General features: G+C 34.9%; 1 protein-coding gene across 14 annotated transcripts in view; it reads right to left on the bottom strand.

Annotated features, from left to right (window-relative positions):
* Window positions 1–12,692, bottom strand: part of LOC125075638 (TLD domain-containing protein 2) — an 89,576-nt gene that overhangs the window by 14,807 nt on the left and 62,077 nt on the right. For 9 of the 14 annotated variants that reach the window (XM_047687376.1, XM_047687373.1, XM_047687352.1 and 6 more), the window contains 9 exons: window positions 12,528–12,620; window positions 12,108–12,326; window positions 11,063–11,254; window positions 10,586–10,725; window positions 8,407–8,531; window positions 8,137–8,299; window positions 6,436–6,574; window positions 4,850–4,903; window positions 3,425–3,517 (listed from right to left, as the gene is read on the bottom strand). In XM_047687376.1, the coding sequence (XP_047543332.1) occupies window positions 3,425–3,517; window positions 4,850–4,903; window positions 6,436–6,574; window positions 8,137–8,299; window positions 8,407–8,531; window positions 10,586–10,725; window positions 11,063–11,254; window positions 12,108–12,326; window positions 12,528–12,620 (1,218 nt within the window). Of the gene's footprint in view, window positions 1–3,424; window positions 3,518–4,849; window positions 4,904–6,435; window positions 6,575–8,136; window positions 8,300–8,406; window positions 8,532–9,851; window positions 9,939–10,585; window positions 10,726–11,062; window positions 11,255–11,569; window positions 11,743–12,106; window positions 12,327–12,527; window positions 12,621–12,692 lie in introns of all 14 variants that reach the window. The other 5 variants (XM_047687390.1, XM_047687365.1, XM_047687369.1 and 2 more) reach the window with 3 other exon arrangements.

Genomic DNA, 12,692 nt, shown 5'->3' with positions numbered 1-12,692 from the left:
CAAAACATTTTCACTTCCACTACATTCACATAGTAAGTTATATGTCGAGATATACAACATATAGACATATCAAATATATATCCGCATATATCCTCTAACTACATAAACTTTTACTAAGCCCTAATGTGTAACTTTGATTACTATCGGATAAGTAGTCATTGTTAATTTGAAAAAAAAAAACAAATCCGCCTATAAATATTTCTACAATTAATTACGTATATTACGTTAAAACATTAACTTAAAATACAATTATTACGTTTGCATAAAGGTAGATGTGATGTTTATTAACACAAGAAATATTTTATATATCTATAAAAAAAATATATTATATTACCGAAACGAAACCCGCTACTGTACTTTGCTTCATTTTTAATAAATTTAAATAAAGAGTATTAAACCACTGCGTTTTTGTAATTAATTGTTTTGTACTTTAAATATTATTATTACACAAACTAATTTTGACAGAAGTAAAATTTGACACCAAATAACAGATATGTTTAATAGTATTTTTGAAGAAGTTTTTAATATTAATTCATTGATATATTAAAAGAAAAACTATGAAAAAAACTGCCATCGGAATAACACACTTGGATTTTTCTATCTGCTTGTCTATTTGTTCACGCATAACGTGATAACAGCTGAATGAATTCGAAGGAAACTCAGCGTGAATAGTTTATGTCCTGCGTTAATGGGTCAAACAACAATATCTGTAACCAATGTCTGTTCTATGTCACCGACATAATTCGTTACGAAGTAAAGAAGGTCGACCCGCATGACATACGTTAAGGCGTGACGCACAACAAAATGCAAAATGTTACTGTACGAGAGCATAGGGCTTCATTGGAATGAAATTGTTTTTTGTAGGGGTAACAAAACATTTTCCTTGATACTTTTTAAGTCTTCGTATACACGACCAACGCAACAAGTACATATGTACAAGTTCATATGGCACATCCGTTTTGCACATGCACTAATTAAAATTTACCCAATCAATATTGAGTTGGCAGCTGGCGAGCATTTCGGTTTATGATTTAGTCACATTGATGGATTAAAGTTCAGATCAGAGAATACAAATCAATTTAGTCTCGTAGGGAGGTCTGTTAAGTTACTGAGAATGCTTGAAGGAGAAAATCAATAATCTTTTATTGACCCGACTCGGGATTTGAGCCCGAGACCACCGGATCTGAAATTTCAAAAGCTAGCCATTATACCAACGAGACAGTTTCATGTCACGTAGGCCTCGTAAACAACATCGTAAAACTTTAAATATTTCCATTTCGATTAATAAGTGTCGAAAGCTCACTACGATAATATTTATGTTTGAAAGCTTGCGGTCGTTTTAAAAGTAATTTTAAAGCAATGTCATGTAAAACTGACATTAGAAAATCGAAGTTCGGGAGAATATTGTCGATTTCCGATTGACGAATTGTTAAATTAGGTCACGAGTTCGTTACCTAAGAAGCCAGATCAAGACTCGTTAGAGTTATACTAATTTTGACTTGTACTCTGAAAATTAAACTGTAGACATCAAAAACGTTTAATTCTAGTATTAAAATATACTTTATCACGTGTACAATATTTGCGTAAAATAACTATCGAAGAAAATAATTTGACGTTTAATGGTAAACACGTTCGGCGCGTTTCAGCTCTGGTACTCCAGATAAGGATTAAAGCGAACGCCATTAGAGTCGCAGCACAATGTCATTGTATAATAGCAGCGGGCTGGCACCTAACAAGAGATGATTACACGGCGGCCTGTATTACATGATTTCCATTGTTCGCGGTTCCCTACCATTGTGAACGCGTTGTTATTTTTCACTCTATCTTTTTCTATCATTAAAATTTTAAGTGGCAGACACAGCGCTATTCGCCGTTCTGTAGATTATCAAAACGTTTTCACCGCGTCAATAATGTAATATACATTATTATTAATACATTGAAATGTATGTATTCAACTTGTTACCTCTAAGGAAATATGTTACAAATAAATTTTACTTATATAGTCGTACGCGAGCTTATTTACGATTTCCTGATTATTGTTGTTGTGTTTGAAAACATTTTAAAAAAAAATGTACGAATTGTAAATAACTTTTATATATAGATTATCATTCTAAATATAAAAAATCAAATATATCAAAATTGTGTATATTAATAATATTCATTCGAATTATTAACGAATTCAAATTTTTCGTGAATTAATTCAAAACATGTAAATTTATTAAAATAGTTATATTTATAATAAAATTAGACAACGATATGCCGCATAAGGTAAAACAAAACTATAACACGAGAGAGATAAAGGTAACAGGAAAAGAAAATGATTCAACAAAAAAACGACGAAACATTCATAACTTAAACTAACATAGAAATAGCTAAGTCATTCAGTTTCCTAGGGGTTGTGCAATAAACATGAATCACTAAATGTGCATAGTTCGCGCTACTTGGAAATTTTCTGATATACTTAACGTGACTTGGCATTTTAGTTTAATAATATATTTTAACAAGCTCTTATTTAACTTAACCTGTTTTTGCGTGTATGTTAAATGAACAAGTACATCTTTAATTTACAAAATACTCAATTTATCTTCTTTAGTTATCATTGAACTGAAATATATTTTGTAAATAGAACTTATCGACAATATTTTAGTCTTTATTCAATTGAATCATTCGTTTATTGACAAACTATGTATGATGGACTTAAATCTAACCTTTAAACTTCATTAAGAATAAAATTAATTAGCGTTGGCATTGAAACATTGCAATGATTATATTTTAATTAAAAATATGGAAAAATTAAATAATTTTCCAGTATTTTCATCAAATAAGGAAAGGTAAGTGTTATATAATTTGTTTTTAATGCACTGTCATTAAAATGCAATAAATATAGGTACAATTGAAAATATTCCATTTTCAAAATTAAAATATATTAAACACAGTCGATTGTGTTTATTTACTTTATTTACTTTTTTATTTATTTAATAATTAATCTAGTTATAAAAATGATTAGTCACCAAAACAACTGACGCAATTTGTGGGCGGTATTCGTTTAAGAACGTACACATGTACTATGTGCAAGATCACACACACGCATTTTAAATTAATATTGTCGATGAAATTGTTAAAATTCGTTATACGATTCCACATCGATAACATATAAATATTATTTTATTTACTATTACCATTAATGAACAGATTTACAACTAAAGAAAGCCAAAGTCATGTCAGTATATCTGTCCCTGGACAACCGAGCGGTACATGCATTTGTGCTTATTCTAAACATTCAGATTTCTGTGTCTAGTAAAAACATTAGCGAAACTCTTAGCCAGCTCTTCTCGTGGCTCAAGACAGGTAAAGTGATACTTTTACAAGTAACGCTAGTGTAGCTATGAAAAACATTTTTGCATCGGTGTGGTCAGGTGGGTACCTCAGGCTGGGGCTCCTCGCCGAGAGAGTCGCCCAGAGCTTCGGCCTGACTCTTCATTATAGAATATATTTTCACATACGGCGCCTTCAGCAGCTATGTATAACCGCGTAACAATTAGCAGTTTATATATGTATAATGTTATATTTATTAAAGGGTCAAATCTTATCACAATTCAAAAAAAGGATCACAGTTCAGACATTGTAATCTAGACATGAACAATGTTGAGCATTTTTATTAGTATTCATTATAAAATAAGATTAAGAGGCTTTATTTATTTCATTCGAAATTGTGCCATTAATTTGCAATACAATATATGTACAATTTCTTTCAAAAACGTCGTATCTCACGACAACACGTGATTCTATATTAAGACTAAAACTGAAAACAAATATAGGCTTCATAAGAGTTAATATATTTTAATCGATGTAATTACTTAAAAGTATTCTAACCGATATCAATGTTTACCCAATAAAACTTGACCCATTGTTACGAATGTATTCTGATTCATGTGTGTCTTCAGATAGATGTCTTATCGTTCAAATGTTCGATTACGTATAATTTACGACGCTCTCATATAATACTATTGCTTTCGAATTAGATAACGTCGTTATCTTATATTTTATTAACTTATTACGGTCTGATAGCTAACGTTAAAGTACAAAAGAAGCGAAAATAATTACGATTAACTGTTTTTTTTTTTTGAAATTCTGAAATTCTTAGAATGTGTTATTACTTTTATATTCTCAAATACTTATTTTAATATATAGTAAAATATTTTAAGCCTTAAAGTACTGACGGTGAATGCACCACGATCATTGTTTATATAAAAGTTAAGTCCGCTTACGGAATGGATCATTAATTTGAAACAATAATATTTCCAAAACGATATACTAAATATCGGATAATATTTAAATAAGTTATTCGTGTACACTTGTATAGTAAAAAAAAAACCTCTTTCAATACATCTATCATTATTAAACTCTATGAATAATGTTATTTAATAGGCTAAGACCAGACAATTATACGACGGATACTAGTATTTTTTTTGTCATATGTGTATGACTGACTATACGTATCAGATAAATAATTAATAAATACATTTTGAACTAAAAATCAACATCTCATACAAAGTTCGTGAAGACAGACTCAAAAACAATACGAAACATAATTGTCACGGCAGTACTTTAAGGCTGAAAAATATACAATTCTCGACGAGTCATAGAAAGAACAGTAGTTCATTAACAAATAAGATTATTTATCGTAATTATATGTGTTTGATGAAATAAGGTAAACCTATCTGACGTAGTAATATAGTTCAATGTGTACTGCATTGTGATATGTGAGGGTGATGCGTTGTCGAGTGTCGTTATAAAGCACAGTTTAGTTTTATATAGACCTTATATTGAGTAAATATATCGAACTCACCTCCCACGATTCTCTTGTAATGTCTGAGACGTCCCCAGTGCTTCCGGAGCGTTCCTATAAACAATATTAATATTAATTAATTACAATTATTAAAAGCCTTTTTTTTTCAAAAATACTTTTATATCTTCGTTTATTTTACGTAAAGTGGAGTGTAAGGTATTACATAAGGTTACATAAGGTCAAATCAGGTCCATTTGCTGTGACAATCAGACAAACAAAAGTGGCATTAGACCCAAAGATAGATTGAAAGTTTTTAACATTTAAAAAATAACGTTTATATGTTTTTTTTATTTATGTTAGACTAGTCTGTTCAATACGGCAGCAATAGAATTATAATCGCATAAAATTTTAGATCGAGAGTTCCAAGGCCGGGTCCAAGGGTGATCCAATACAAACTATTCTTTAACAGTTACTTTTAATAGAATCAGAAATTCGACAGTATTCCCGTGCATCAGAAATCCTATAAAACAGTGGCGTCTGACAGGTGATATGAGAGTAAGATAGTACTTGAGCACTTTGATATTTTCGATGTTGCCGAAATTCGTTTTTCTTCGTGTTTCTATCCATATATTTATAGATTACATATACAATCTATGTATCTGGATATGAATATAAACTACTTATTAAATACTATTAAAAAATAAACTTTACAAAGATATGCTATAATTCAACGGTATCATGTAAACGTATCGTCTAACGTCACAAACTCTAACTATAAATTAAAACAGAATCTGTTATCGCAATGACTGATGATGGAGAGATAAAAATAATAATTTGTTATGCAAAAGATCTACAAGTCCGTATCGCGGGATCGTAGAACTAGATTGTTCATTATAATTATGTCAGCTATTTAAATACAATTAAGTCGTTATATAAGGGCATGAACTGTTTTGTTTGTCATTATTCTATAGATGTTTAATAATTTTTTTATATTCCTTTGAAATAATTTACAGACATAAAACACGCTTCGTTTTAGTTTACTCTTTAAATTCCTATGAAACAGAATGCAAGGCTGTTTACTGTTTGCGACGAGTCTTTGTGTTTCGGTTGCTTGGATAAATAGCAATTTCAAATAATGACTGACTTCAAATAATTGTTTACGTCATTACCGTCGAATCAGACCGATTAGATCTTAACAGAAATCAAAACCACGAGGTGCAACCACTAGTACCTTGCGTAATTGACTAGCTGGATCTGGTTTAAATCTTGCTATGAAATTTACATAGCTGATGGGTCCACTTATTATTATTATTAATATCACTGCCAACGGACACTTGAATAATCATGAAATGACAACTGACCGATTTTTGTTAGGAACTAGATGACTGCGCAAGAGATATGATATTCCTCAAGATTTGAAATCGCTAACCGTGCGATGGGAGGGAGGTGGATCTAGACCGAAGCTTCCACAGTTGCGAGAGCAACGCCTTTTCGGGGTTTTCCAAAACATTGGCGTACCAACTTGGAACCTCGATAATCTAGCCCAATAACTTTTTATCGATCGGCAGCGCAACTAGTACTAGAACGGGGACGAAAGTAATAATGTTAGGGAACAGTGCAGGTGTCGTATCCAAAGTTTGACCAACCTTCTGTCCGGGCTTGGCGTCGTCGTCGTCCCACTCGGTGTCGCTGTCGATCAGCTCGTAGCCGTGCGCCGCCACGTCGCGCAGCGGCCCGTACCGCTCGGGCACCCAATGCGTCAGGAACTTGAACAGGTCGTCCACCCTGCACAAACAGCCACACTGAGTCAGTGGAATCGTTGCGACACGTGGGACAGGTCATTGTTGACTTGCTTTACCATGGAAACCTAGTCTAATAGGAAGCATGTAAGAATCAAAATTAATTCAGTTCAAGTATAAACAATGAAAAAAATATAAATAAAGTTAGAAATGTTTGTTTATTTTATTACTCATATCAATATGTATATGGTAGAATAAGCAATTTCTTTTTTTACTTCAGATAGCTCGTTTATTGGAAAAGGTTCTAGACCATAAAACTTTATGCTACCAGCTATAGGAACGGAGCAGTAACCATAAATAAGATGCACTGGGCTATGTACGTAGAAATCTCGAGATTATTTTCTCTTGCATTTATACATTTTCCGCATAAAAAGAATTTCTAGTCTACATCATAAAAAAATACTGAATTTTCACGAAAATCGCATTGGTCATTAGACAATAGCAAATGGTACTCAAATTATACAAAACAAGATATATTATTGAGACAAAACCAATACTGTTAATACTGCTATACTATTACAGTCAAATGGGCCACCTGATTGTAAGAGGTCACCATCGCCCATAGATTTCGGCGCCGTCAGAATAATTAATAATTCGTCACATCGCTAATGCGCCACCAACCTTGGGAACTTAAATATTATGTCTCCTTTGTAACTACCGATACACTGGCTCACTCACTCTTTAAGCCGGAACACAAAAATACTAACTATTGCTGTTTAGCGGTAAAATATCTAATGAGTGGGTGGTACCTACTCAGACCATCATGTACAAAGACCAAAAATGTAATATCAACTTTTTCTAATCATCCATAAAAATAAAACATACCCATACATTTTAAACAACAAGTAAATTGACGGTATCAACTTACATTGTTTAAATGACAAGTCGTGACACGCTTAATCTAATTCATAATATCAATAAAGTTGATATGTGAGCGTAAACAAAACAATAACATTAATACGGTAACAAGTCCGCTAGAATCCATTACGAACTGGTAGGAAGCGCACGGAGGCGGCGCGGCGCGGTGACATTTACACATTCATACTGATTCCATAAATATATCTTTCAAGCATTTAAACGACGCTTGATGATAATGAACTGAATTAATTGTCACAGTCTATATTAAGATATAAAATTTACGAAATGTTGTTTTAGCATTTACATATATGTAAAAAATGGTGGAACGACGATGGTCTGAAGTATATTTGATAAGAACACATAAAACAGACGACGTTTTCCTTTAATTAGAGTGCGAGATGATTTCAAGCACACATAAAGCATGAAAAAACTGTAGGTCTTGTTCAGATTCAAACCCGTAATCTTCCGTAAAAAAAGTATATTTAATTTACACATTCTTGGATTTTTTTAGTTTTTAAATATGATACATTTGTAATTAATTTAAAATATGTTAATTAAGAAAAGTAAATATCTATGTAATTATTTTATTTACGTGCAATTTAGAATTCTCAGTAGAACGACACCAAAGTAGACTAGGCTCTTTAGAACCTCGTGGAGTTACACAGGTCAGTAGGGCAGGGGAGAGCTCACCTGTTCCTGGGTATGCCGAACCAGTACTCGGGCTTCATGCGCTTGCGGCCGTACGACATGAGCGGCGTGGAGCGCGGCAGCGGGCGGCCGGCCGGCTTGCCCATGCGCAGGCGCAGGTACAGCGGCGGGTCGTCGCTCGGCCGCGCCGGCCGCGGGATCAGCTCTGCGCAACGATTACTCGCTTTAGTCGCCGGCACGAATATGCCTCCATTTTTCATTAGATATAAACCAGAGATATTTCTCGTTTGTGTAGATAAAAAAAATACGTACTATCGAACGAGGCGAATAGATCGGGCATGTCGTCCACTGAGACCATGCTGCGATAGTCGAGCCGGGGTTGGGTGGCGCTACTCGGCTTGGTCTGGGAGCGACCGAAACCGCCCAGCGAGCTACGTCTGGTCATTCGTAAACAAAATTATTAACATATCAAAACTCGTTTTTAATTAATCAAATTATTGTTCGTCATCGAGTATATAATAAAGAAACGTTTTCAGTACAGATACAAATATCGTCAAAAACAGTAACACTAATCAAATCAACACAGTAATACATATTAGCTGCATCTGTGAAGAAGAATATTACTTATCGAATACGGGTAACTAAACATGCTATATATTAAAATATTTAACAAATACATCAACAGAGGTGCCAATAAAATGATTATGAGTGAACATGATAACATCAATCCCAAGTGAGACCACCAGTACGTACTAGAATAAATTACAACTGATGTCAACAATCTTCCTAGTACCTAGCGGTAAGCCGCAGAACGGCACGCCACAGCGATAGGAAGCCAATAAGGGGTTCGTATGAAGTTACAGAAAAATATTCAATCAGATCCATATCACATCTAAAGAAAAATTCCAAGTATCTGTTATATCATATTATAATAGGAAATTGTTTTTATTTCTATCAGAGCAATATGAATCTGTTTTTTTTAGGAAAATTTAAACAAACGATTATTCAATAAGAACAATAGCTCGGTCTAATCTATAAAAGCGTGTCGAATCGGCACACCGCCAGTGCATTAACAATAGAACAAACATGGAATATTCTAGTAAACTTTCTAACTCATCATAATTTCTAAACTTCCTAACACATACATATATAACATGCTATTTAGCGCTTCATTACATATTATAATATTAAGAAAGTACAGATTGAATTCTGGATTACGTAAAAACTGGATGTATTCGTTCGATATTGAATTGACAATGGGTAATATTTTGTAAATAAGATGATCGTAATCAGCCTCGTCCTAAGCCCAACAACGCCGTGCAATCAGTTTTCTGATCTTCAAAATCATTTTTTAAGAGACTTTCTGGGACACCACACCAATGGTCAAGTTTTGACCATCATTGGCGAAAGGCCCTCTAACGCACGATGCCTGGGGTTTTTGAACTACTTACACCCTGGATTAAGACGGGCCCGGCTGTAATCCAAAATTCAATTTCGACAGTCACGACACGATAACAAAATAACAATCACATTTCAGTGAATCCTAGAAACAGTAAAGTGGTAACGAAGAGGAGACTAAACAAAACACATCAACGACTTCGACACAGCCAGCACGATACATAAATGACATACGCGAAACTGTGGTCGCAGTGTATCGAATCAAAATTCAGTAACTGTGTCGAAGCGGCTTTAACATATTCGTCAAAGGCAACACATAACGGAGTGGCACATCGATTCTGCAGCGTCGGCTCACGTACCCAGACAGGACGTCACCGGGCGCCTCCTCCGAAGGGGTTTTACTCAGGAACAAACCAGTACCGAACTCCACTAGGTTCATTGGTGAGCTACGACCAATGAACGAAGCAGAGCCGGCGATATCGGTACATCCGAGTTAGCATCCACGGTAGCAGAGGAAAAATTTAGATTGGCACCATTATTATAATCACATGCATGTGTGCAGATTGTTTGTCGTGTGTCGGGTGGGGTCGCAAGCACCGGCACTCACACGGGTCACTCGTTTGTTGAGAACCGGAATGGGTGGTTACAGAGTATCGTAGGGTCGTGAACACAGATTAACAAGAAAAACATAATTTGCTTAACTTGATAAATTATTGTGTTGAATGACATTAATTAGATGAATGAATTAAAAGTAAATGAGGATGCTGTTTGCGTTATAACGTTAGAGTTATTCTATTGTAATATTAAAGTAATTTACATATTTTAAATTACAATTAATAAAGTGAATATTATTTATGTAGGTAACACCATAATAGTACAACTCATGACACATGGTTACTTAGTTCATGGTTATTATGTCTAATTAAAATGGCAATGGCTACAATATAGTATTTCAGTGCCACCATTTTAAAATAAAAATAAATATTAAGAAATATTTTAAATTAAGTAGCAATATTTTCCTAAATTTATGAATAATTTATATTAATAATAATTTTTAGTATAATAAGTCAATTATATAAAAGCTACTTCCTACCTGTTGAAGACTTTAGAAAAGACAGAGGTTGAGTTCTGTGTGTCCGCCGAGGAAGGTAGCGAGTCGCTCTGAGAGCCCTGCGGAGCCTCCCCTGTGAGCCCTTCTACCCACGACAGTGGGTATGACAGACGTTTAAGCATCTATAACAAATCAAAATTACTCACCGTCAACGTCATATTACAGAAATGGTGAATTACTAATATAACTAAGCACTGATTGGTCGCCTATTGCGACCAGGTATAGCTTTAATTAATTAATCTGGCTTTGATCAGTTAATTAATTAAAGCTATACCTGGTTTGATTATTATAGATTAATCAAACATCGGCACCAAAGTATTTTTTTGTATTTACCGGTCATGTGGGTGGAATAGGCTATAGATCGGATGTACGGATTCTAATGAAATTTGCTATAGCAGTCGATTGACGAAGAGAATTAAAGTAATTTTGTTTATAATAAATTTTGGTGATAAAATTGACCTTATTCTTCTTATCCGGTTTTCCCGGATCTTCCTTCTGAGTGCCATCGAGTGAGAAAGAGACAGCTGCAGGTTTGCGAGGTGCTCTCTCGTTCTCTCCCAGCGGTGGAGCGGACAGAGGAGGCTCGGTACGAGGCAGGCATACGGGAGGAACCCAATCAGCCGACAGCACTATGTCTGCGTCACTGTATACCTGTAATCATTGGCAATGTAAAAGAGGACACTAAACAAGATAAAATAAACAGTAGATTTTGAAAATAATCCAATTTTTAAGGAAGAATTGAGAAATACAACATCGGACAGTACACGATAGTTCAGAAGACGATATCGCTATTCAGCTTCATACGCTGGAAACGCTAAGGAGGAAGAGAAGCTATTTCAATAGGTAACCACACAAATTTTTAAACAGCTGATAGAGTTCTGAAACCATATACCATGTACAATGATTGGACGTCGAACCGGATACCGAAGAACAACACACACGAGTTTAACAGAGTTCCTGTCTCACCTCTTCAGAGGAATGGCAGGAAACCATATCAATATCATGGTGCTCAACGACAAAGCAGTTTAAGAACTTCGCTTCATACGTTGAGTCTCGATGCCAATCGTACATGGACAAATCCCTTTCTGGCATCTCATAAATTGTCTCTATGTGGTGGTAAAAGTCCAGGTGATCTAAATGATGGTGGTGGCCCTAAAATAATTAATTCTGTTAAATACATTATTTACGAAGACGACCTTTCATGCGTATTTAATCGTGAATTTTTATTATTTGTCAGTCGTATTTTGATGAAAAACATAATACATTTGCTATATCTATTAACTAATTAATCTTCTCTATTAACGACCCTCAAAGGTTTTGTTTAGTGTTTTTTGATTATGCACGAGAACTGCTCGCCGACGATCATTTTTATAGCACTCGACTATAACAATTGTTTGTTATACTTTCAATATTCATGATTATAAGTTCTTAAGTATAGTCCGCTCTTCGTTGTGGATCTGTAACTTTAAGTAATCAATAAATAAAATCCAGCCACACAAATCACCTTCTTCGAATTAGCCGTGTTGACGTGCAGCAGCGGGTCACGTATGTCGATTCCGGAGTCGTGATAGGAGAGCTTCACGAGATGTGCGGCGTCTCCCCGGGGCTCCTCCACCTCACCCTCCGCTCCCTCCGCCACGCTTCCCGAGCGCTCCGCCTCGGACCCTTCAGCGATGGAAGCCTCAAGGCTCTCCTCCTTGCCGTGATCTGCACTCGATGATACCTATCGATAACCAAGTCGTTTGTAAGTAATGCAATTGCTCTAACTTATTCTATTAATTGGAAAAAATATTCTATATAAAAATATTTAATTAAAGCTAAGGTGTAACGGGTGCTTGCTTTTATAGATTATAGGAAAATACTTAGAACGATAGGATTAATTATTTTCATATAGGTGGTTTCTACAATATAGCGTTGCAACAACCTCACTTCCTTGGTCGATAGACATTCTATCCTTGCTCGGAATCGCCCAGTGGTGGTCCAGCAACGACTTTCGCCTCTCCTCAGTGGTCAGCTGCTACAAAAATATTTACATGTGATTAAAACATAATCGATCGGAGTGCTCGGCGGTGCTCGGCGGAGCTCCCGG

The sequence above is a fragment of the Vanessa atalanta genome, chromosome 2, assembly GCF_905147765.1.
Source record: "Vanessa atalanta chromosome 2, ilVanAtal1.2, whole genome shotgun sequence".
Lineage (NCBI taxonomy): Eukaryota > Metazoa > Arthropoda > Insecta > Lepidoptera > Nymphalidae > Vanessa > Vanessa atalanta.
Note: the sequence above shows the minus strand (reverse complement) of the source record. Positions and strands in the feature narration are given on the sequence as shown.